We start from the raw sequence: 23,223 nt of genomic DNA, 5'->3' as shown, positions 1-23,223 counted from the left end.
GCGAGGGACTCACTCCCCCAGCCCCTCACTCTCCCGAGGCTGGGAAAACGACCCCCAGTCACTCAAGGTGAAAAGCCTGTTTCCTTATCTGATCGTGCTGCGCAGCATCCTTTGAGATGGGGCCTGGAAGGGACGGTGGGCTCCCAGAGGAAGGAGGACCCAGGGTAGGGTCAGGCAGGTGCTGCTCTGCAGAGGTGAAAGGGGGAGCCCTGGGGACACTTGGAGCCGGAGGATAAGGTCTGGACGATCCCCAAGGTTGAAGAAGAGTGGCAAGGGAATAGGCTTGGGCGAACGGGGCCTGGGTGCTGTAGCAGGTGCAATGGAGGGGGGGCAGGAAGGCGGAGCAGGGGCCTGGGAAGGGCTACAAGGCCTCACGCGGTGCACAGCCCGCGAGTCTGGGGCGGCGACGGAGCCCCGCGCTCAGGGCCTGCCCGCCTGCCGGCGTCCGGAGTCCCAAGCCTCGCGCTGGGGCGGTCCCGGAGCCCGCAGGCCGGCGTGCGCGCCCCCGAGCGTCGTGCGGGCGCCCGCCCGGCAGGGGCCCGGCCCGGATCCCTCCGCCCAGGCCCCGCCCCGCGCACGCCGGCCGCGGCCCGCGTGACCGGCCCGGGTGCAAACAGTGCGGTCAGCTGACTCGGCCAACTGCGCCGTCATCCCGGCTATAAGCGCACGACGTCCCGGCTCTCCGCTCCGACCCGGCCTCCGCCACCATGCAGCCCCCCGGCCTGCTGCTGCTCGTCCTTGGCCTGCTGGCTGCGCCCGCCGCCGCGCTCATCAGGTGAGGTCCTGCGACCCTGTGCGCGCCGCGCGCCCCCGGTGCCCTCCGTACGCCCCGCGCTCTGGAGTGCAGCCGTGCCGCCCGCGGGGCCCCCGCCAGCCCGCGACCCTTTTTCTCTACCGCCATGGAGTCAGACTTGGGGGGACAGGGGGCTGCAGGAGGGAGGGTGGCTGAGGCCCAGGCTGACCGAGCCTCCCCAGGACAGGTGGGATTGCGGTACCTGCCCTCAGGGCCCACCGTGCGGGAGCCAGGAGACCCAGGTGTACTCCGCACAGCCCCTGTACCTGCGAGTCGCTTTCCCGCTTGGCTCCCCCTTTGCCCGCTGTGAACTGGGCGTGGTCACGCTCGGTCTGTGCCGGGGGGGGGGGGGGGGGGGCCTCTGACCACAGCGCTCCGGCGGGAGACCCTCTGACCCGAGGAGCCCCCGAGTGTTTCAGAGACGGAAGGGAGTTAGCCTAAGGAGAGGGTCTGGGTGAGTGGCCCGGCTGCAGCAGGCTGCCCCACTGGCACCTGCCCTAGTGAGGACCACACCTTTCTCAGGCCCAGGGTCCCCCTGTACCAGGTGAGTCCATCATCCGCCGGGCCTGGATCGGGGCTGTGCCATGCTGTGCCAGCCAGGCTGAGGATGGGCGCCACCCACCCCCACCCTCCCACTCTTGCCAGGCAGCCTGCTTTCCCAGATGGGGGAGGGGTGCAGTGGGCCAGCCGCTTCTGGTCCCGCACCCACCCTTGCCCCCGGGGCCTTGGTGCCAGGCCTGGGAAGGCATCCTTGCCCCTCTGCCGTTGGCCTTTTGCCTGTGGGCAGGTGGGTGAGATCACAGAGCTGTGGGAGCTGGCTGGGGGCCGAGTGGGACTCAGCCTTGCGAAGAGGCCGTTCTGTGTGGGCTTCACCACAGGCTGTGGCTCGGGGGCACATAGCCCCAAATGGAGTCTTTGTGGGGAGGCAGCTGCAGGGCTGCACCTACCCTGGTGCTGCCCACCTGTCTCCCCTCCGGGGATGGATGGCTGTGGGGAGCCGAGTCTGTGGCTGTTTGGGGCCGGGTAGCCAAACCAGAGCCCCCTCACACCTCCTCCAGGTCCTGTGGGACCGATGGCACCTGTTTCCTGGGTAACTGGAGGGCGTGTTCCCTTCCCCCAGGCAAGAACCTTGGACTCTAACAGCCTACCAGGTCTTAGGCAAGAGTCCCATCTTCCTGAAGCACGCCCTTGGCATGCCAGGAAGGGCCAGCTGTGACCTTGAACTCCCAAGTCCCCTTGGCTGGGAGGACCTTCCATCCAAGTGTTGGAGTGTGCTCAGGGGTGCCTGCCTGTCCACCTGCATTGTCAGAGCTGGGAGCCAGCTGAAACCCAGGAGCCAAGGATCCAGGCCAGGGGAGGGACCCCACGCACACTAAGAACCAGGCCACCTGACCTCAACCCCATGCTCTTTCTGCCCAGGCAGACCACCAAGGCTGGGAGGCAGGGGCTGTCAGTGGGGTGCCACGGGCGTCTCAGAGGGAGGCAGACCCAGAGGCAGAGACCCCTAGCACCCCAGCGCAGGCCTTAACCTTCCTGGGGTCTGCGCCGTGATGGGGACAGAGGACGCATCAGCAGGAAATGAATTCACTACTATGAGGGCCCCGGAGGGTAACAGGGTCACGTTGAAGGATGGCCAAGGAGGGCTTCTCAGAGGTAGTGGCATTTAAGTCCCATCTGATGGCCAGGCATAGCCAGCCCAGGAGTCCAGACAGGGAAGTGGGGACCATCTCTGCATGGCGTCTGTGTGGAGAGCAGCAGATTCAGAGGGCGGGTGAATGGGTCCCCTCAGAGGGTGTCAGGCAGACGTGACAGATGGACACCTGCACCCTAACAGACCCCACAGGCCACTGTCCCAGGAGAGACCAGAGCAGGCACAGAGTGAAGACAAGGGATGGGGGGTGCTTTTGGAGCCCCCAGTGGCTTGAATGTGGGTGAGGGTGCAGAGCAGTCCAGGGGGAGGGGGAGGCGAGCCCTGATGAGCCCCCTTCCCTCCTCTTGTTAGAATCCCGCTGCACAAGTTCACCTCCGTCCGCCGGACCATGTCAGAATTGGGGGGCCCCGTGGAAGATCTGATCGCCAAGGGCCCCATTTCCAAATATGCCCAGGGGGTGCCCAGTGTGACGGGGGGGCCCATTCCAGAGATGCTCAAGAACTACATGGACGTGAGTATGGGGGTTGTCCTCTTGGGGCTGGGGCTGGGTGGACCGCAGACACTGATTTCGACAGCAGATGGCTTTTACGAAAGGTTCTGCATAAGCTGGCAGGAAACACTGCTCAGCAGCCCAGGGTTTTGCAGGATTCACCTGCTCGGTGGGGGGGAGGGGCTTCTGCTCAGCCACACCCTTCCCTGCTGGATGCCCCTCCCACTACCCCTGCCCAGTTGAGGACTCCCACCTGTGTCCTGCTGTGGGGGCGGGGAGGGCAGGTTGGGGTGCCCTTAGCTCCTCCGTGACCTCTCCCCCTGCATACCACTGACCATCACTGACATCAGGAGCTGTCTTGTTCCAGAGGCCAGCCTGTGGGCATGGGGCACAGGGTCATGGTGTGTAGATAAGCACTCTGGGCCCAGGGCCATCAGCTGGGTGCAGAGGAGCCCAAATCAAACTTAGGCCCCAAGGGGCTGTGGGGTCCTTGAGCTCGGGTCATCTGGGCCTTCCTGCCCAGGCATAACTGAGGGCTCTGGAGCTTTTTTGTTTCTGCCTGCTGGAAGGCCTGGTGCCACCTTTGACCCAGTCCTGCCTCCTTCCCTTCTTCCTCTTTGGTCAGCAGCCAGCACTGATCACGCCCAGTGCTCCTTGAGGGGCAAACAGCCTCGGAGGTGGGACATTTTATAAGTCACATACCGAGCTGGCCTGGGTCAGCCTGGTCCTAGCTCAGGGGTCAGGTCCTGGGACCCAGCCTGGCACCTCTGGGGTCGCCCAATTGGCATCCTTCTGCACGGCCTGCCCCTGAGTGGAGGGGACCTAGCTCCTTGCTGCCATCCAGCCACTGGTCCACCTGGGGTTGGGACAGGTTTCTGTGCCCTCTGTTCTGTCTGGCCAGAGCCCCAGCCGTGCCAGGAAGCAGTGGCCTCACAGGCATGTGACTGGGCTGGGGGGTGGGGGCATCCTCCTACGGGCCTGACTGACCAGTTCCTGATCCCCTAGTGCAAGCATGTGCGTATGCACACCACGCGCGTGCGTGCGCAGATTCGCGCGCACACACGGAGATTCGCTGAGTCATCCCCCAGCCCCCCAAATCTGGACACTTCTGCTAGGTCATGAGGCAGCAGCTGCTGGTTCTCCTGGAGCCAAGTGGCAGGAGAGAGACTCCTGCAGGGATTGGAGCCAGAATCTCTGGGTGACCTGGAGCCCAGGCTCCCTCCCCAGAGAAGGGGGTGCCCAGGCAGGCAGGGCTCAGGTGGCCTCAAGCTCACACCTGTCCAAGCATCCGTGTCCTCTGACCTGTGAGAGCACCAAAGACGGGGTTTCCCTTTGAGGCTCAGAGGGGCACGTACCCCCTTCATGCTCACCTGAGCCGTGGATCAGCACCCGGGGCTTCCCTAGGCTGCTCTCTCCCCCCCACCCATGTACCAATGAAGAAACTGAGGCCCAGAGTATTGAAGGCAGAGTGTCTAGGCAGTGAGAGACTCTGAGCTAACACTTCCGGTCTCCAGGGTGTACGTCCTTCCTTCGGCTGCCCACATGCCTCTACCTAGGAGCCCTCCAGGCTTGGCCTGGTGGGGCAAGGGCAGGGTGGGAAGGACGTCCCAGAGGCAAGCCCTGACGTGGCCCCCATCGTGGGAGGAGGTCTCCCCTGCTAAGGCCCTGGGGCAGAAGGGTCTTCCAGGGCTCAGGGATGGCCAAGCCGATATGACCGCTGGTTTCATCTTTCAAGTGGGGTCGTCTTCCAAGCTCACGTGGTCAGGCAGGACCCGAAGCACTGGGGTACAAGGACCGAGGGCTGGGGAGGGGCAGGAGCACATGTGGACCTTGGGTGTCCCTCCCCTGGCTTGGGCTTTCCAAAGTCTGGCCCCCAGGACAACCAGGGGCGGCCCTGACGGACCCCGCTCCCCTGCTCAGGCCCAGTACTACGGGGAGATCGGCATTGGGACACCCCCGCAGTGCTTCACGGTGGTCTTTGACACTGGTTCCTCCAACCTGTGGGTCCCCTCGATCCATTGCAAGCTGCTGGACATCGCCTGCTGTGAGTCACAGCGCTGCCTCGTGCGCCTGGAGGGGGCAGGCGGGGAGGACAGGGCCCAGCCGCCGCCTCACGTGGGTGCATGCTCTCCCCCGGGCATGGGGCTGCCCCATCCCCAGTGCAGGTGGGGCCAGCAGGGCAGGCCTCGGGCCCTCAGTGGCCCTGCCTCAGCCCCTCTTGGGCAGTGCACTGCTTCTGCCTCTCAGCCACACCGGACGGGCCTGGCCCCTCCGCCCCACCCCAGGGCACCCCACTTTCCAGGTGAACCTGTTCATGCCAGCCTTGCTTCTCGTCTGGGCTGGGACCAAGGTGGCCAAGGATGGGGCAAGCCAGGCCAGACCACTGCTGGCTGAGACCGAGCCTGGGGTCACAGGCCCACCCCGACACTGGGAGGATGGCCTGGTGGGGGGCTCCGCAGCAGGTGGCTGGGACCCGGCTGGGACAGTGGGCTGACGGGCTTCTCGGCCAGCGCAGGGATCCACCACAAGTACAACAGTGACAAGTCCAGCACGTACGTGAAGAACGGCACCTCCTTCGACATCCATTATGGTTCGGGCAGCCTCTCTGGGTACCTGAGCCAGGACACTGTGTCGGTGAGTCTGGGGCGAGACTGCTCCTGGGCCCTGGGATGCTCAGAGGCCTTGGTGGCCCCTGCCCCACCCCAGGGCTGGGCAGCTGAGCCCAAGCAAAAGCCAGGAGCTGTGGCGGAGCTGTGGAGGAGCTTGGTGGGCCTGGCTGGGCAGGGGTTGGGGAGCAGACCTGGCCCCGTGTGCGCGCACGCGCCCACACGTGAGGGCCGGCCGGGAGGGCTGTAAGGGAAAGTGGGCCCACCAGAGCATGGGTGCAAGAGCTGCGGGCCTGGCTCTGGGACCAGGACCTGGGGAGTGATCCATGGTGAGGCTGGCTTCTGTTCCGATGCCTTGGGTTTGAGGTATCCGCTGGGCGCTGAGGCCTAGGCCCTGTGGACGGGGTCCCCGCCACTGGCTGGGGACTTGGGGTCGGGGAGGGCAGAGATGTGCTGGGAGCCCCCGTAGAGGACACTGGAGGGCCATCCAGGCACCCTGCCTGCCACAGAGAATCTTCGGGGTGAGGCGGATAGGCAGGGCCTTGACGGTTCTGCCCGTGCCTCGGTGTGACCTCTTGGTGTGCAGCTACTGGGAAGCGTCTGGACTGGGAGTCCTGGGGGCAGGGGAGCAAAGTGGAACACAGCCCCCACCAAGCCCCCGGCCCCCCAGCCTCCAGCCCTCCATCCCCAGCTGATCCGGAAGGCGGCAGGGTGTGGCCGGCACCCAGCCAGCATCCCCCTTGTCTGTCCCTTGTCTGGACAGTGGGGTGGGCCATGGCAGCTGGGGACCTTCCTGCAGAAGCACTGCCCCTCCCCCGTACCCATCTGCCCTCTTGGGGTCTCTGCCTCCTGACCTCTGTGGGCCCAAAAGAGGATGTTGCCTATCACGCTCCCCTGTTCCCGGTGTCAGGGTGTCAGCCCCACACAGCCGTTTCTCCCCACATCCTGCTCTGCGTCTTTGTCAGCCGCCGGGTCGCAGGGGGGGAAGGGTGGCGTGGCCTGAGTCGGCTGACTTAGGTCATGGGACTGGGTCATGGGGTTCCAGTAGCCCAAGGGCAGGCGCAGGCCTGGGTGGATCGGCCCCAGGCCAGAGGTCAGAGCTGAGCGCGAAGCCCACCCGTCTGTGCTGACTCAGTTGAAAACCGGGTCCCGACAGCCACGGGTTCGCGCGTCCCTGTCCCCACTGTGTCCCACCCAGTGTTGCCAGTTCTTTTGGGCTTGTGTGCAAGGTGGCAGGTGACGATTGAACGGGGCTTGTCGCTGTGCCTGCACACGCAGGGCCCGGGGTGGGGCTCCGTGGTTCCAGTGGCCCACTGACCCCCCCCCCCGCCCCCCAGGTGCCCTGTAAGTCGGCTCTGTCTAGCCTGGCTGGCGTCAAGGTGGAGAGGCAGACCTTTGGGGAGGCCATCAAGCAGCCGGGCATCACTTTCATCGCGGCCAAGTTCGATGGCATCCTGGGCATGGCCTACCCCCGCATCTCGGTCAACAACGTGCTCCCCGTCTTTGATAACTTGATGCAGCAGAAGCTGGTGGAGAAGAACATCTTCTCCTTCTACCTGAACAGGTGGGGTGGGAGGGGCCCAGGCCCCGTCTCTTCCCCACACCTCACCCCTCCTCCCAGCTCCACGCAGCTGCCTGCCTCCCCGTCCACCCTCCAGGCACCAGGCCGTGGCTCCTGACCTAGGGCCTCTGACCGGAGGGGGGACTGGCCAGCCTTTTACAGATGAGCAGGGGGCTCTCTGGGCAGGCTCTGGGGCCAGGGTTTCCCGTCAGGAACGGCTTGGGCTGTGGGCCCAGGGTCTCGCTCAGTGGGCCTCCCTCCTGGAGAACCAGACTCTGGTCAGGGCTCATGGCAGCTCCTCTTCCCGGGTCCTCAGCCCAGCGTTCCCTGGGTCTAACGAGCGGATGTGGCCCCTGAGTCACTGATGGCCCAGAGGGGACAGAGCTACGAGCCCCAGTCTGTGGCCGGGCCTCTGGAGGTGAGGGGCCTGGGGGCTTTCCAGGGGAGGTGACCCCAGTGAGGCCCTGAGGGCCAGATGCTGCTAGAGGGAACCCCAGGTGGGAAGTGACCCCCACCATCCGTCCCTGGCAGCAGCGCCAACTGCCCCAGTGGCCCTTGCACCGCACGGAAAGGTGGGTGACCAGTGTGCCGTGCCCTCGAGAAGGGGCCCCTGGCTGTCCCCTCAGGGCGGTGCCAGAGGTCCTGATGCGGGTGTGCTGAGGACAGAGGTGTGGACTGCATGTGAGCGGGCGGCCCGCTGCCCACTGGTGGTCCCTGCACCACATGCTGCCTACTCACCCCACAGGCCCACTTGTCCTCAGGGTCCAGCCCCAGGCACTGCGGCTGAGTGCCAGCCCCAAGCCTCTCCTCTTGCCCAGCTCCTGGCTTCGGCGTGGCCTTGGCAGGGGTGCTGCCCTTGGTGGTAGATATTTAGCAGCTGCCTGAAGCAGAGCCACCCACCGGAGGCTGGATGACGCCACGCTGGGGAACGGAGTGGGGTCTGTCCCTGTGAGCCCTCAGGCCCAGGGTGGGCAGTCAGGGGAAGAGGACCCAGGGGGCTGCCCAGGCCCGGGCTCAGGGCTCCCTGCGGGGGGCAGGGAGGGGCGGGGGGCGGAGGGGCAGGGCTGCGGGTGTGGAGCAGAAAGGAGACAGCCATCTGGTTTCCACACTGGACTTCCGAGGTGAAGGCTGGGGGGAGGGCCAGAGGCTGCCGGTCGTAGAGGGAGGACAGGGTTTGGCCTGGTGTTTCTGCGTGCGGACCGGCCCGGAAGAAGGCGGTGAGCTCAAACGCTAAGTCTGGAGAAGAGCCTGGAGGCCGGGGCAGGGCCAGCGGTGCAGGCCGAGCGCAGGAAAGCTGAGAGGCGAAGGGGGAGCGGGAGCAGTTGGGTGAGGATGAGGGCATCCTTGGGAACAGCAGGTACAAAGGCCCCGGGGCAGGAGTGAGCTGGCTCAATTCTCAACGCTGCTCAGTGCCGCCTCCCAGAAGCCCTCCCTGGTTTGTTCTCAGGCAGACGCGGTCCCCTTCCTTGGGCTCCTAGCTTTCACTTCCCCGTCGCCCACTAGCCTAACCCCGCTCTCTCCAGTGGCAGGCTGGTCACCTGTGCGGGCTGAGCGGGAGCCTGGCCTGCAGGCCACACGGTGTGGGATCAGCGCCCCACCCCGCAAGGAGAAGGCAGTCCTCCCCCTCCTCGTGCCTCCTTTGGATCTCTCCATCTCCGCAGCTCCACCCACCCCTTCTGACTTGGCCCCAGCTCATGCCTGTTGCGCCCGCGGCCAGGCTGGACGTGTGGGGTCGGGGTGGGCAGCCCCCCCCGCCCGGCCGTGCTTGAGGAGCAAATGCAGCTGACTCCGCTCCTCTCTCCTCCCAGGAACCCCGGCGCACAGCCTGGGGGTGAGCTGATGCTGGGTGGCACGGACTCCAAGTACTACAGGGGCCCCCTGTCCTTCCTCAACGTCACCCGCAAGGCCTACTGGCAGGTCCACATGGAGCAGTGAGTGTTAGCTGGGGGGCCGCGCTTGGTTCCGGGGGAGCGTGGTGTGAGGGGGCTCCGCCCAGCCGCCCGCTCAGCAGGCCTCTGGGTAGCTGCGGCCCTTGGGCCCACTGGCCCCGGGGTCCATTGCCACCTCCTGGCGCCCAGCTGAGCTCCTGGCCCCTGGGCTCTGGCTCTCTCCTGCTCGAGACTCGGAGGCTGGCAGTTAACCTGCTCTTGGCCTCTTGAGTCCCCAACCCGCCACTGTTCACAGCCGGAGAGGGGAGGAAAGGGTCCCGGCAAGGCTGTGGCCCTGGAGGTAGGACTGCCCCCCCTCCAAGGCCCACCCTGAGCATGAGCCCAGGCCGGGGCGTTCACACCCCCTCCCCTGCAGGGTGGACGTGGGCAGCAGCCTGACCCTGTGCAAGGGGGGCTGCGAGGCCATCCTGGACACGGGCACCTCCCTCATCGTGGGCCCCGTGGACGAGGTGCGCGAGCTGCAGAAGGCCATCGGGGCCGTGCCGCTGATCCAGGGCGAGGTGAGCGGGCTGGGCTGCGTGGGCGGGGTGCCCCAGCCGCTGTCCCGCCCCCCCCCCCCCCGGACTGCCCCAGAGCTGCTCCGTCTTCTTTCCCTCAGTACATGATCCCCTGTGAGAAGGTGTCCACCCTGCCCGAGGTCACCCTGAAGCTGGGCGGCAAACCTTACACGCTGTCCTCAGAGGACTACACACTCAAGGTCAGTGGAGGCCAGGGGCAGGTGGCGGGCCGGGGCGGTGGGCGGGGTGCTGACCACCGTGGCCGTCCCAGGTGTCGCAGGGTGGGAAGACCATCTGTCTGAGCGGCTTCATGGGCATGGACATCCCCCCGCCTGGCGGGCCGCTCTGGATCCTGGGTGACGTCTTCATCGGCCGCTACTACACCGTGTTCGACCGGGACCAGAACCGCGTGGGCCTGGCGGAGGCCACCAGGCTCTAGCCGCCCGCCTGCTGGGGAGGAAGGAGTCCAGCAGGAGGAGACCGGCCGCCTCCGCCCTCCCGGCCGCCCCTGCCACACACACTCACGCTCAAACTCACACTCACACCCCAACTCTGCAGGCGCCGGCCTGCCGGGCCTGCCGTTTTGTTCTGTGGTTTTCCCCAGCCCTGGTTGCAGAAATGCCGCCCGCCTGTCTGCCTGCCTGTGTGTCTGTCTAATGGAGGGGGCGGGGTGTGGGACAGCCAGTAGGCTGATCCGGAGCGTGGAGCCGCTTCAGTACCTTGGAAGCCCAGCCTGCCCTGGCAGCCCATTAGTTGCGCATCCCAGGACCCCCGTCCACCACCCGCCCCCAGCCTGTGCCTCAGGGGCCTGGCTGCCCAGGCAGGACCTCTGGACTGAACCCCCACCCCGAGCCAGGCTGTTCTCTGGGCTCTGCCGCTGCCTGGCCTGGGGTCCGGAGTTGGGCGCTGCCGGCCCCCCTATCTTCCTGTGTGGGCCCATCGAGGAAGGGGCCAGCTCAGGCCCGAGGACAAGCAGGAAGGACTTGGAAGGGTCGGGGCTCAGAGAACAAAAGCCAGCCTTGTGACGCCTTTGGGGTCATCCTGGGGCTCGACCCCCTCCAGGAGGGCATTTCGCTGGTCCAGGGGGAGGGAAGAAGGGAAGGGGGGGGCTGGTCCCGCCTTCTCTGCAGCTGCCCCTCTCTTGAGTGACCGGGAGCCAAAGTTGACGTGAAAATACAGTAGTTTGGGCCTCTTTTTTCTGTGTTGGCGTGTTTTGTGTTTGGTGGGAAGGGCGGTTCTAAATCTGGACTTGGGAGGGAGCCGGTGTGGCTGGTGAGAGGCCATTGTTCCTGAGGGCTGACTCACAGCCAGGCAGGGGGAGAAGCTTTGGAGGTGCCCTGGCTCCCAGACCCCAGCCCCCCTGCCCTGCACAGGGGACCCTGGGGGCTTCAGCTTGCTGCCTGGCCTCACCGGTGGAGGGCTAGCTTGCCCAGAGGCCTGGGGCAGTGACCAGCAGGATGTGGCCTTGCTGGGAGGCTGCAGACCTCCCTGGGGATCTGGCCTCTTGGGAGTTTGCTGAGGGGTGCTTGGGCTCATCTGCCCAGAGGCAGCTACACAGCCAGGAGGTTTTAAGGGATGAACAGGAGTTTGTGAGCCACTGGCACAGAATTCCCTTGGATCAGCGGCTCTGGACTCTTGCCTGGAGCCCACCCCCTGCAGGTGTAAGGGAAATGGCAAATGTGACCGATGTCACTGTCCTGGTGCCTTCTTGGCCTTCAGTGCCATGGCTGTCATTGGCCTGGCCCTAGGGGGTCAGGGGACTGCACCCCAGAGCCAAGTCCTAGCTGGCACCTTTAACAAGCATTCAGCCAGAATTGCGAGGAGGCCCATAAACACGTGCGCCATGCTCTCTGCACTTGAAATCCGAGCAGGGAGACGGCAGAGCCGCAGGGCCTGGCAGGGCCGATGAGACAGTGTCATCCAAGCCTCTGTGTCCTGAGACACCTGGAGTCAGAGCTGGCCAGGAAGGAGGCAGCCTCCTTCAACACCACCCACCCCCAAACCCCTGGTGGCTGCCCTGGGACCTGCTGCCACCCGCCACGGCCTGGCGGTGCCTCCCCCACTCTGCTGGCCCTGCGGTTGTGACCCTCAGCTTGGAGGCCACCTCCGTCCGCTCTCTGGGAGGTGGGGACAAGCACAAAAGATGCCCCTGGTCCCTCCCCAGGCGCTGTGTAGATGAGCACAAGCTGAGCTTCCAGCCCCAACCCGCCATCAGGGCGCCAAAGCTCCTGCCCAGAGCCCCAGGACCAGTGCGACTGCCCTGGGTTGCTGGCTGGGATCCTCTGGCCCCTAGCATCTGACTCCCGGCTCAGATCCAGCCTCTATGACCCAACCCTAAGCCTCTAGTCTGACTAGAAGGTGGGTAATAACAGGGCACTCCTCGCCAGGGTCCCCACGGGGAGCTCAGCTCAGCGTCTGGCACTTGTCCTGGCTGGCTTGCCATGCTCTGCACCAGCCCAGCAGGCCCCGGTGGGCATTTCCTGCCTCTTGCCCTTGCCTGGAGGACGCCCGAATGGAGTCGAGCGCCTTCCCTCCCCTACTGGGAGGAGGCCAGTGGGGGCTAACGTGCCCTCCCCACCGCCGCTCTGGGTTCCGGGGCCCAGGGAGAGGCAGCCTCAAGGCTGTCTGGAGCAGGAGGCCCTCACTCCACCCTGGGACCTGGAGCAGGCCCCTGAGGGCCAGGCGCCCCTCTCCTGCTGTCTGAGGACCAGCTGGACTCCTGTGCCGACCAGCCCCATTGGCCACGGCCGGCAGCCTGCCTGCCCAGAGCAGCCCGGGGCAGAGCCTGTGGCAGGTAGGGCGGCGCCTGGCCCCCGGTGAGCTGGTGGCGTGTGGTGCTGACCGCAGGCAGGCTGCACCGTAGGTCAGGCTCGGCCCGAGGCCTGGGGGTCCAGGTGCCCCTACGTGTGGCCCTTGGGAAGGGCACGGTGGGTGTGGCGTGAGGGGGAACTGAATCCTGATCCCCCCACAGTCCCCATCCCCCCTCATGCCTGTGGGTTCTGGGACTGGGCCTGCCTCTGTCGAGGCCGTGGCCAGGATGGGGGGTAGCCCTGGTGCCCGGGAGCCCTCCCACTCACAGGGGCTTTTATCAACCTCCTGGAGGTTCCCGGGGTTCCTGACAGCCACAGATGAGGCTGGGCCGGGGGCGGGGGGCGGGGCTGGAAGGGGCGGGCTCGGGGAGGGGCTGAGGCCTGTCCAGGGAGGTGGGTTCCGGGAAGGCCTCAGACTCAAAGAGGTTTGGGGAGAGCAGGGGTGGGCAGAGGACTCGGCATAGGCGGGCAAGGGTTGCTCCTGAGAAGACCCAGGCTTGGAGGGAGGCTTGTGGAGACGGGGAGGCAGGTTGAGCTGGTCAGAGGGCAGCCAGGGCCTCTGAGGGGACAGGGGCTTGGGGGGGGAGTTGTGGAAGGAAATCTAGGGCCACCACACATAGACGCAGCTTCTGGGGGGGGCTGCTTTGGAGGGTCTAGGGTCTGTGGAGGCCGGTGGGCTGGTGAAGAGGGCACTTGCAAGATGGGGGGGAGGCGGTTCCGGGAGAGGCAGAGAGGGCTAGGGCTTCTTTCTCCCTTGCAGATGGGACTCACTGGGACTTTTGCAGGAAGGAGAGGTCATCTAAGGACACGTGTGAGAGAGAGCGAGAGGGTATGGAGTGAGTGGAGGCCCCCAGAGGGGGCTGGGGCTGGGCCGGTGGGCATTGGCTGGAGGAAGGAGCACCTGCAGGGGACGCGGCCCAGGTGGGACCAGCAGGGCTGGCAGAGAGGCATGGGCAGGTGAGTGGAAGGAGACAAGGGTCATTAGGGGCTTGGAGAAGAACATCTGGCCCCATGGGCAGAGGGGACCAACCAGTGAGAGGTAAGGGCCTTCAAAACTGAACTCGGTGAGGGATGCAAAGTCAGGAGGTGGGGCTGGGTGCTCTGGGCTGGGGTGTGTAGGGTCAGATCTGGGGAAACGGGGTCAGGGGTTCCCACAGGGGTGGGCTCAGAAAGGACAGGGCCACATCAAGGCTCAGGGAAGGCTGGACTTGGTAGCGTCTGGGGCTAGGGCCACAGTTAGGGGCGGGGCTGTGCAGAGGTGGGTGATGGGCTTGGGGCTCAGAGAGGGGCTACAGTGGGGGGCCAGGCACCTGCAAGGGCCTTGGCTGGGGATAGGGGTGTGTACAGGGACAGGAGAGCGGATGGGGGCTGGGCTAGGTGCAGGGATGTGCTGGGGAGGCGCCCAGGCTGGGGTACCTGGGCTCTCTAGGGTGGGGGCTCTGCCAGGCCAGGACTGGTACTTGAGGAGGGGTGAGGACTGAGATGTGGGGAGCGTAGGGACCCGGCAGTCTGAGAGGGGACAGCGGAGGGGAAGGGGCTCAGATAGCCATCCTGGTCGCTGGGGTGGGGCAGAGGAGGACAGCAGGAGGGTGAAGGAGCTCCCTCCTGGAGAGACAGAGGGGAGAGAGGCTGGGGGGCTCAGCAAGAGGGAGGGGTGGGGAGGCGAGGGAGGCTCAGCGGTCGGGGACACTGGGTGGCACTGTAGGAGGACCCCATCCCCGCAACCCCCCCGCCGGCTCTGCAGCCCCCGAGGGTCCGGCTTCCGGCCGGCGCCCGCGGCCCCCACCCTGCGGGCGGGAGGAGGCGGGGAGGTGGCTGCGCCCGCCGGCGCCGTGAGTCAGGCTGGGGCTGCAGCCGCGCGGCCGGCCTGGCGCTGCGGAGGGAGCGCAGGAGCGGGGACAGCGGCGCCGCCAGCCCCGCGCGCTCCCCCCGCCGAGGCTGAGCCGCCGGGACGCGGAGCGGCGGGGCACACAGCGAGCCGCCGGCCGGCGGAAGGACGCGCGGACCGCGGCGCAGGGGTCGGTCCGCCCGCGGAGGAGTCGCCAGCAGGTGAGGGCGCGGGGCGCGCCGTCCGTCCGTGAGGCTGCGGCAGCCCCGGGCCAGGTCGCGGGGTGACGGCCGCAGACCCACCCCCCCCCCGGGGGGGCGCAGGGCGCAGACGCCTTAGTGCCTGGCTGGAGAAGTGCGCGTTTCGCAGAGTGTCCTTGTGCGTCTGTTTGTGGCACGGGCTGGGTGGCTCCCTGCGAGTGAGAGCAAGCCCTTGGGGTCCGGGCCGCCGCTCTGGGCCGGGGTTGGGGGCGGGGACGACGCGCACGAGTTTGGGGCGCCCGCAGTGGCCGTTTCCATCCCCGGGCGATTGCGTCTGAGCCCGTGTGGCTGTGTGTGTCCACGCTGCGTGTCACAGTGCGGAGCTGTTTACCTGGAAGCATCTCAGCACACGGGTGCGCCCCGGGGGTCTGGAGAGTCTTGGTGGCCGATGTCAGCGTTGTCAGCCTGCAGGTGCTCCGGAGAGCTCTGCTCATTCTGCCAGATAGTGGCCAAGATGCTGCCATTGTGGGTTTGCCTGGCCTGTGTGTGCCGGGGTGTGCGGGATGCTGGCATGCTCTGTCTATAACAACAGCCTGTCAGTCGGGTTGTTGCTGTTTTATGTGAGTGGGTGAATGTGCGCAGATGGCAAAGTGATGAAAAGCCCCCGATGCTCCTGCCAAGGCTGCTGTGAAGGGCTTTGGCATCAGGGTGGCTAGGGCGGGTGGGGGAGGCAGGCTGGCAGCTGGCCGCCTCGTGGGGATTTCCATCTCCCTTGGGGCTGCTTGTGAGTCTGCAGGGGAGATGCTGCGGGACACCAGGGCAAGCCCTGCAGGGCAGGCAGGACACAGCTCATTCTTCCTCCCTGCCGCCCTCCAGGCCCAGGGCCCCAGCCAGAGCCCAGCGCCGCTGGGAGCCCCGGCCAGCACCACGGACGGCACCCAGGAAGCCCGAGCCCCCCTGGACGGGGCCTTCTGGATTCCAAGGCCCCCGGCAGGCTCACCTAAGGGTTGCTTTGCCTGCGTGTCCAAGCCCCCGGCCCTGCAGGCTCCAGCGGCCCCGGCCCCTGAGCCCTCAGCATCACCCCCCATGGCGCCCACCCTGTTCCCCATGGAGTCCAAGAGCAGCAAGACGGACAGCGTGCGGGCCTCCGGTGCCCCCCAGGCCTGCAAGCACCTAGCAGAGAAGAAAACTATGACGAACCCCACAACGGTCATTGAAGTCTACCCCGACACCACCGAGGTCAACGATTACTACCTGTGGTCCATCTTCAACTTCGTCTACCTCAACTTCTGCTGCCTGGGCTTCATTGCGCTGGCCTACTCCCTCAAAGTGAGTGGGGCGGGGGAGGGGGACAGGGGGAGCGGGGGATGGCAGGTGGGGGCCCCCTCGTGGGATCCAGAGACACACAGCTGCTGGCTAGCTCCGAGTCAGCAGGGTGGGGCTGCCTGTCTCGGTCCTGAGCTGCGGAAGCTTCCAGGCTGCCTTGACAGGGCTCGGGGGTGCAGGACTGCGTTCTCCACATAGCCAGCTTAGTCCTTGCGGAGCAGACCCAGGGCTCAGTGTCCTGTCCTCTGGGTGGGGTCCCAGAGCGGCCCCTGGGCATGCGGGGATGGAGCCGCACACCGATGAAGACCCTTGGAGCCTTTCCCCTGTTGACAGGGGGACAGTGCGGAGAACTTCTCCAAGCCCCTCACAGGGACCCTGAAACCAGGCACGCGTTCAGAAGGAGGCCACGGTAGACGGGGCTTCTGATCAAGTCACTGCTTTCCGCCTTCCGTCTCCCACACGGTTTCTAGACAGTCCGTCCTGGTGGCCAGGGTGCCCGGCGGGGGGCAGGGGGTGGAGAGAGCCACAGGCATGTCCCACACACCCCTGACCCCAAACCCTGAGTGGGTACAACTTCCAGGAGCCCCTCACTGCTGTGAGAGGAGCTGGCTGGGAGCAGAGCAGGGCACCAGGCAGACAGCACCTCATGTCCCCAGGGCAATGCAGAAAGAAATGGACCAAGATTGCAGGAGAGAGGCTGTGATCCACTCACATTCGAAGTGGGGAGCTCGGTGCAAATGTGTAAGGACTGAAGGACCCATCTCCCTGTCACTCTGGAAGGTGTTGGCTCATGTCTAGCCAGATCATCACTGTCCCCAGATTGCGGGTCCAAGCGCCGATGCATGTCACTGATTACAGCCGCCCAGTGAGGTGCGGGCGGAACGTGGGGGCTGGAGGGAGGGGAGGGTCTAGGCCAGGGAGGCTGGCCCTGGAAAAAGGACAGAAGCCTGGACAGCTCTGCCTCTGTGCATCTTTGAGCCCCACCCCTGCCGCTGGCATCACACACCCTGGCCACCCGGCTATCCCCACCTCCTGACTCATCGTCAGCATCACCCACCGCCAGGCGCACCTTTGCCTCCAGGCCTGTGTACTGAGCTCTGGGCTCCACCGTGTGGGGACTGCGTTGTGTGAGTGAGTGTGTGTGAGTGTGCACGTGTACGAGTGTGTGTGGGTGTGAAGGTCTACGTGTAATTCACATGTGACCATGTGTGCACGAGTGCGTGGGCATGAGTGTGCGTGTATATAGGAGCAACTGTGTGTGTGAGTGTCCGTGTGTGCCTGGGTGTATGTAAGTGTGAGTGTGCACGTGTGTGCATGAGTGTGTGTGCTGTGGAGGCAGCAAAGGGAAGGGGGCCCTAGAAATTGGGGAGTGAAGGCCCCAGACCAACCTCAGCTCTGCCCCCCCGGTGCCCTCTTTCCGTGCCCTGACAGTGGCCTGTAGACCTGGGTCTTGCTGCGTGGGCTCCAGTCTGGAAGCTGTCCCCTCCTCCCCTTGGCTCAGCTGTGGGTGCCGGCTGGCACAGGGCAGGCCCATCTGGTGCAGGTTGTAGGTAGGTCAGAGATTTCTGAATGGTGCAGGATTAGCTCTGGGGTGGGTGGTGGGTAGGAATTAGTGCTTCCGAGGAGCAGAAGGGAGCTCACCATGACTCCCCCCCCCGGGGGGGGGGGGACAGCCAGGGCAAAAAAGCTTGAGGCTTGCCAGGGAAGGGGGTGCAAGGTGAGTTGTCTCTGGCCTGGGCAGGGGTGGGGGGGTGCAGAACGGGCTGGCTCAGACTCCCGCACCTGGGAATGTGTTCATCTGTCCATCCAGCTGCATGTCTCCTGGCCTGCTGCACCCTACACCATTTGTAGCCCATCATGGGCAATTCCAAGGGCGCCTAAAGGACTTGGGGTCAGAAGGCCTTGGCCAAATTCCCAGCTTGGTCCCTTAAGAGCAGTGAGCTCTTGACAGGCCACCTTCATCTGAGCTCATGCCTTCATCTGTTCACGAAACAAACTGAAATGAAACGACGTTCCAGTAAGCACACCTGCGCAGGGTAGAGTTTGGCATTCGGTGGGTGTGAAAGAAACACAGTGTCCCTCTCTGCCTTCCCCTGTCCATCCACCCATCAGACCGGCCATCCACTCTTTCCACCCACATGGGCCAGTTCAGTTCAGGGCAAGCTGGGTCTGCAACACACAGATCGCAGCCTTATGTCGCTTCGCCTAGTGTCCAGGGAAGGCAGAGACACAGAACGTCAACTCTCCACTCTGGCAGTAGGCGTGAGCTGCTCATAATGACCACTGGTGCCCCCTGTTAGCTGAGCCAGAGTCCTCATCTCGGCATTCAAGGCTGTTCAAGATGTTCAAGATGCATTCTTAGCCATTTCCTCGCCCCCCAACACGTGCCCTGCCCTGCCCCAGCCCTTCTGGGAGCACACCTCATTTTGCAACGTGCTGCTCCCTCAGCCTCAGGGCTTTCCGTCTGCAAAGACTCTACTGACTCACTCTGGCTGCCCCCCACTTCTCAGCAGAGACTCCCCTGCCCCAGTCATGGCTGCCCGCCCCACCAGAACCACCCCTTCCTCTTGCTGTCACCGGTGCCAAGGCAGGGCTGACCACGGTAGGGGTCAAAGGGTGTTGTATGATGGGTGGATGGACAGAGGACACCTCCAAGATGGAAGAAGTGTCAGTGTTTCAGAAAAAGAACACTTCATTCCTGATTCGGGACAACTCTGGAGCCGGGTGTGGGAGACTTACAGGAGGACGCATCGTTTTCACTGGGCAAGGGGGTGGCAAGGAGACAGGTGTTCCAGATGGAGAAAAGAACATAAATCAGGACACGAGAATGGGGCAATCAGGGGGGATTGCAGGGCCCCCATCTTCTGTGGGGGACAAGAAGATAGTCCTAGAAAGCCAGACACAGCCATGCAGGGAGGATTCGAAAAATTATGTGAGAGATTTGGATTTTATCATGTGGAAGACACAGAAGGGAAAGATATGGTCGGAGCAATAAAATCTGCAACCAGTGTGGAGGAAGGGGATAAGAGAAACCCAGAGACAGAGAAAAGTTAGGGTCCCAGTGTGCTGGCCAGGAAAAGGAGCGCACGGCTTGAATCAGGGCGGGGAGGGTGGGCAAGCGAGAAGGAGCAGATTTAATGACATGGTGTCTCCTCAATCGGGCCTAGGAGGCTGTAGACTTCCCAGTAACAGGGAAGTAAAAAAGATTGATTAGGAGGGGGGATACTGTGCCCGTTCTTGTATATACATATTTGCCCATTACTTGCTTTATGAATATCAACATCATCCACCCACCCACCCACCCGTCTACCCACCCATCCAACCATCCACCCATCCACCCACTCACCCTCATCCACCCGCCCATGCACCCATCTATCCACCCATCCATCTGACCATCCATCCATCCATCCATCTATCCATTCATCCACCTACCCATCCATCTATCCATCCATCCACCTACCCATCCATCTACCTATCCATCCACTCACCCATCCACCCATCCAACCATCCACCCACTCATCCACCCATGCATCCATCCATCACTCATTCATCCACCCACCCACCATTCCATCCATCATCCACCCAACCATCCAGCCATCCACCCATCCATCCACTCACCCACCCATCCACCTGCCCATCCACCCACTCATCCAACCACCCATCTACCCATCCACCCACTCATCCAGCCACCCATCCACCCATCCACCCATCTAACCATCCACCCATCCAACCATCCACCTGCCCATCCATCCATCCATCCATCCATCCATCCATCCATCATCCATCCATCTATCCATCCACCCACACACCCATCCATCCACCCATCCAACCATCCATTCTTCCACCCACCCATCCATCCACCCACCCATCCATCCCCCCTCCACCCATCCACCCACCCATCCAACCCCCACGCATCAAATCATCCACCTACCCACCTGCCCATCCACCCATCCAACCATCCACCTGCCCATCCATCCATCCATCCATCCACCCATCCACCCATCTAACCATCCACCCATCCAACCATCCACCTGCCCATCCACCCACTCATCCAGCCACCCATCCACCCATCCACCCATCTAACCATCCACCCATCCAACCATCCACCTGCCCATCCATCCATCCATCCATCCATCCATCCATCCATCATCCATCCATCTATCCATCCACCCACACACCCATCCATCCACCCATCCAACCATCCATTCTTCCACCCACCCATCCATCCACCCACCCACCCATCCACCCACCCACCCATCCATCCCCCCTCCACCCATCCACCCACCCATCCAACCCCCACGCATCAAATCATCCACCCACCCACCTGCCCATCCAACCATCCAACCATCCATCCATCCATCCATCCATCCATCCACCCACCCACCATCCCTTATACATTGATCCATCTTCTTTTATTTCCTTCAACCCATCCAAATAGTCACCCAACCCTCCATTCATCTGTGTTTATACATGTTCATTATGCATCCTCCTCCCTTCCCTACTTCTCCTCATCTCATCCCACCTATTTTATACATCAGTGCCCTTAACTATTCATCTAACCTCAATTTCTAAGTAACTTTCTCCATCTTACTTACCAACTCTACCTGTCAGCCATCCATCCATCCTCTGACCCAACATGTCAATACATCCATTCATCCTTCAAGCCATCTGCCATCACTTCTGCTCCTCTAGCTGAGCCATGTGCATCCATTCATCCTGTACCTGTCTTCACACTCATTCTTGCTCACTCGCACCCTATTACCCCTTAAGTCATCTCATCCATCCATGCAGTTTATGTACTATTGTTTTGTTTTGTTTTTGTTTTTTCTATTTTCCCTCCCTTTTCATCCATCCACATATCCAACTACACTTCTTTGGACTTTGTGGAAGAAGGAAGTGCTGAAGAGAAGGAAATCCTAAGATTTATCCTGGGTGAGGGTGGCCTCCTCCTCGGGAACATTTCTTCATAACCAGAGAATCTTGGAAATGGGTCCAGCTCTGCCCAATGTCTTCCCAGAACTTTCTGGGCTCCAACCTACTCCCTGTATCTTAACATGCCTTTCCCAGAGACTGCGGGGACTGCCACTTCTTCTGTCTATGCATAGCGCCTATTCTTAGGTAATCCCTGTTAATTTGAGGTTAGGAACCCCGTTCAGAGTAGAGCACACTTATATCCTCCATTGTCTGATCATATAACTCTCTGAGACCAACTTCCTCCTTCATCTTACGTATTCATTTATTGATTCCAGCTTCATTGCGATACAATTGACAGGTGACAGTGTGTAAGTCCAATGTGTACAACGTGACGATCTGATACACGTACATGCTGCAAGATGATTGCAACAGGGGGGTTCTTTAGCATACCTGTCACCTCACATAATTATCGTTTTTGAGGTTTGTAGTTTTTTGGTGGTAGGAACACTTAAGATGTGCTCTCAGCAACTTCCAATCAAATAATAGAGTATTGTTGACAATCCTATTTTATTTTAAATAATTTCAGACTTACTGAAAAGTTGCAAAAAGAAATACAAAGAATTCCCGTGTGCCCTTTGCACAGATGTTCCCAGTACTAGCCTTTTCCTTCTCTCTGGCCACTGGCCTCACCTCCTCCCCTGGCCTCAGGTTCGGGACAAGAAGCTTCTCAACGATCTGAACGGAGCGGTGGAAGACGCCAAGACGGCCCGGCTCTTCAACATCACCAGCTCTGCGCTGGCCGCGTCCTGCATCCTCCTTGTCCTCATCTTCCTGCGGTACCCACTCACCGACTACTGAGGCCCCCGGGCGCCGCTGGCTGTGGAGACAGGGCACTGGACATGTCTGTTTTCACGCCTGATGTGACTCGGGATGCTGTGTGGTTGGGCAGAGCAGGGCGTGTGCCCTGGAGCCCCCCTGAAGCTGTGACCTGGGCAGAGAGGCCATCAGAAGCTCCGTGCAATACAGGGGCAGCGAGCTTCGGGCTGGCCCACCCTCTCTGCCTCCTGACCCTCTCCGCCTCTGCCTGTTTCTGGGGTCTATGGGCGTCTCCTTGTGCTGCTGCACCCTGGCTTCCACTGGCTGCCCTCCCTGCCCTCCTGTGCCCCCCCCCAGGCTCCTGGGGCCCCTCTGACCTGATACCCAGCAAGAAGGGCTTCTGTGGGAGCTTCCCAGTTTGGGGGGGAGCTGCCAGCATCTGGGGACTCACTCTGTCTTCCCTCTCACCCCACCTCCTCCAAGCTGTGACCCTGCTCAGAGCTCTTGTATCTGTGAACTTTCAATAAAATACCTGTCTGGCTCCAGCCCAGCCTCTGTCCCATGGCCGAGCAGGGCATGGGGGGAATTTGGCGGCTCTGGGAACCCCACTCTGGCACTGCCCGGTGGTCCAGGCCCCCAGGGCTGACTCTGCCGGGGAAGGTTTACTCCGTGACCTGGCAGTCTTCTGCCCACAATGCAAGGGGACTGAGCGGGGCTTTGGCAGAGGGAGTCCCAAACACAAGCCCCCTTGAGGGTTAGGCAGCCAGAACACAGCTGCCCGCCTGGTTGTAAGTTAGAGCAAAGAAAACCAGTGCATCCCCCAAGAGGGGACAGAGCCCTCGTGGCACGGGATCATGGCTGGTCTGGGAAACCAGGCAGCTCAGGTGCAGAGAGGGCAGGAGGAAGGCCTGCACATTTTACCCCCAGCCCCAGGGGCATGCTTAGCAGGGGAGGGACCAGGCGTGCTTCGTGGGTTTTGAGGGTGGTGCTGTTTGGAGCGTCAGGACTCCTTGGAGGGTACAAGGTGGGGCACAGACTATGCAGTGGGGACCGTGGCGTGTGGGCTGGGGCTGGGGCAGCTAGGGAGGGCGTTCACCGTGTCTCAGGGGCAAGGTTGATGGAATCTGGGGACAGACTGGGTGTGCAGGTGAGGTGGGCGTGGAGGAGCTGGGGGCGAGCCCTGCATGTCCAACTTGGCCAGGGCTGTGTGCTAATATGGGGACCCCAGGAGGAACCCTGTGGGAGCAGAAGAGCCATCTGGGCTGACACTGTGGGTTTGGAGCCTCCGCAGGGAACCCGGGCAGCCTGAGCAGTGACAGCCTGTGCGGAGCCCAAGGAACACCACCACTTCCGGGATGGCTGGCAGGAAGACAGGCATCCCCGTAGGAAAGCCGGGAGTGTGGCGGGCCGAGGACAGAGAGGCCAGAGGTGCCCACTGGGTTTAGGGGCTTGTAGGGGAGGAAGGAAGCAAGGAAGGGTCAGAGAGCTGTGCTTGAGGGATGGGGACATGGCAGCAAGTGGCCATGACAGGAGAAGAGAGGCAGCGTGAGGTGTTTGGGGTCTTTTCTGGGCAAATGAACCAGGTGGGGGTGGGGCACTGTGCCCTCGGTCTCTGGGGCGATGCAAGGGTCAGCGGAGGGCCTGCGTCCAGGGGCTCCGTGGTTTTCCCACGAGGTGCGCTGCTGCAGCAGACACACCAGAAGGAAGGCATCAACGGGGCTGGAGAGCAGGACACCGGCCTGGGCATCTGGTGAGGACGGGAAGGTGCTGGACAATCCCAAA

General features: G+C 63.2%; 2 protein-coding genes across 2 annotated transcripts; both read left to right on the top strand.

Moving 5' to 3' along the window:
- Positions 1 to 608: 608 nt before the first annotated feature.
- Positions 609 to 10,742, top strand: CTSD (cathepsin D). The gene is made up of 9 exons (XM_028118115.2): positions 609 to 775; positions 2,796 to 2,955; positions 4,855 to 4,978; positions 5,450 to 5,568; positions 6,878 to 7,104; positions 8,910 to 9,032; positions 9,406 to 9,550; positions 9,649 to 9,747; positions 9,819 to 10,742. The coding sequence occupies exons 1-9, from the start codon at positions 708 to 710 to the stop codon at positions 9,984 to 9,986; spliced, it is 1,233 nt and encodes a 410-aa protein (XP_027973916.1). The 5' UTR covers positions 609 to 707; the 3' UTR covers positions 9,987 to 10,742.
- A 4,444-nt stretch (positions 10,743 to 15,186) lies between these two features.
- IFITM10 (interferon induced transmembrane protein 10) lies at positions 15,187 to 21,483 on the top strand. The gene is made up of 2 exons (XM_028117951.2): positions 15,187 to 15,714; positions 21,334 to 21,483. Exons 1-2 carry the CDS (start codon positions 15,187 to 15,189, stop codon positions 21,481 to 21,483), a joined length of 678 nt encoding a protein of 225 aa, XP_027973752.2.
- The last annotated feature ends 1,740 nt before the right edge of the window (positions 21,484 to 23,223 follow it).

The sequence above is a fragment of the Eumetopias jubatus genome, unplaced genomic scaffold (assembly GCF_037043125.1).
Source record: "Eumetopias jubatus isolate StellerSeaLion01/CBP00866 unplaced genomic scaffold, mEumJub1_p1.0 scaffold_13, whole genome shotgun sequence".
Taxonomy (NCBI): Eukaryota; Metazoa; Chordata; class Mammalia; order Carnivora; family Otariidae; genus Eumetopias; species Eumetopias jubatus.
Note: the sequence above shows the minus strand (reverse complement) of the source record. Positions and strands in the feature narration are given on the sequence as shown.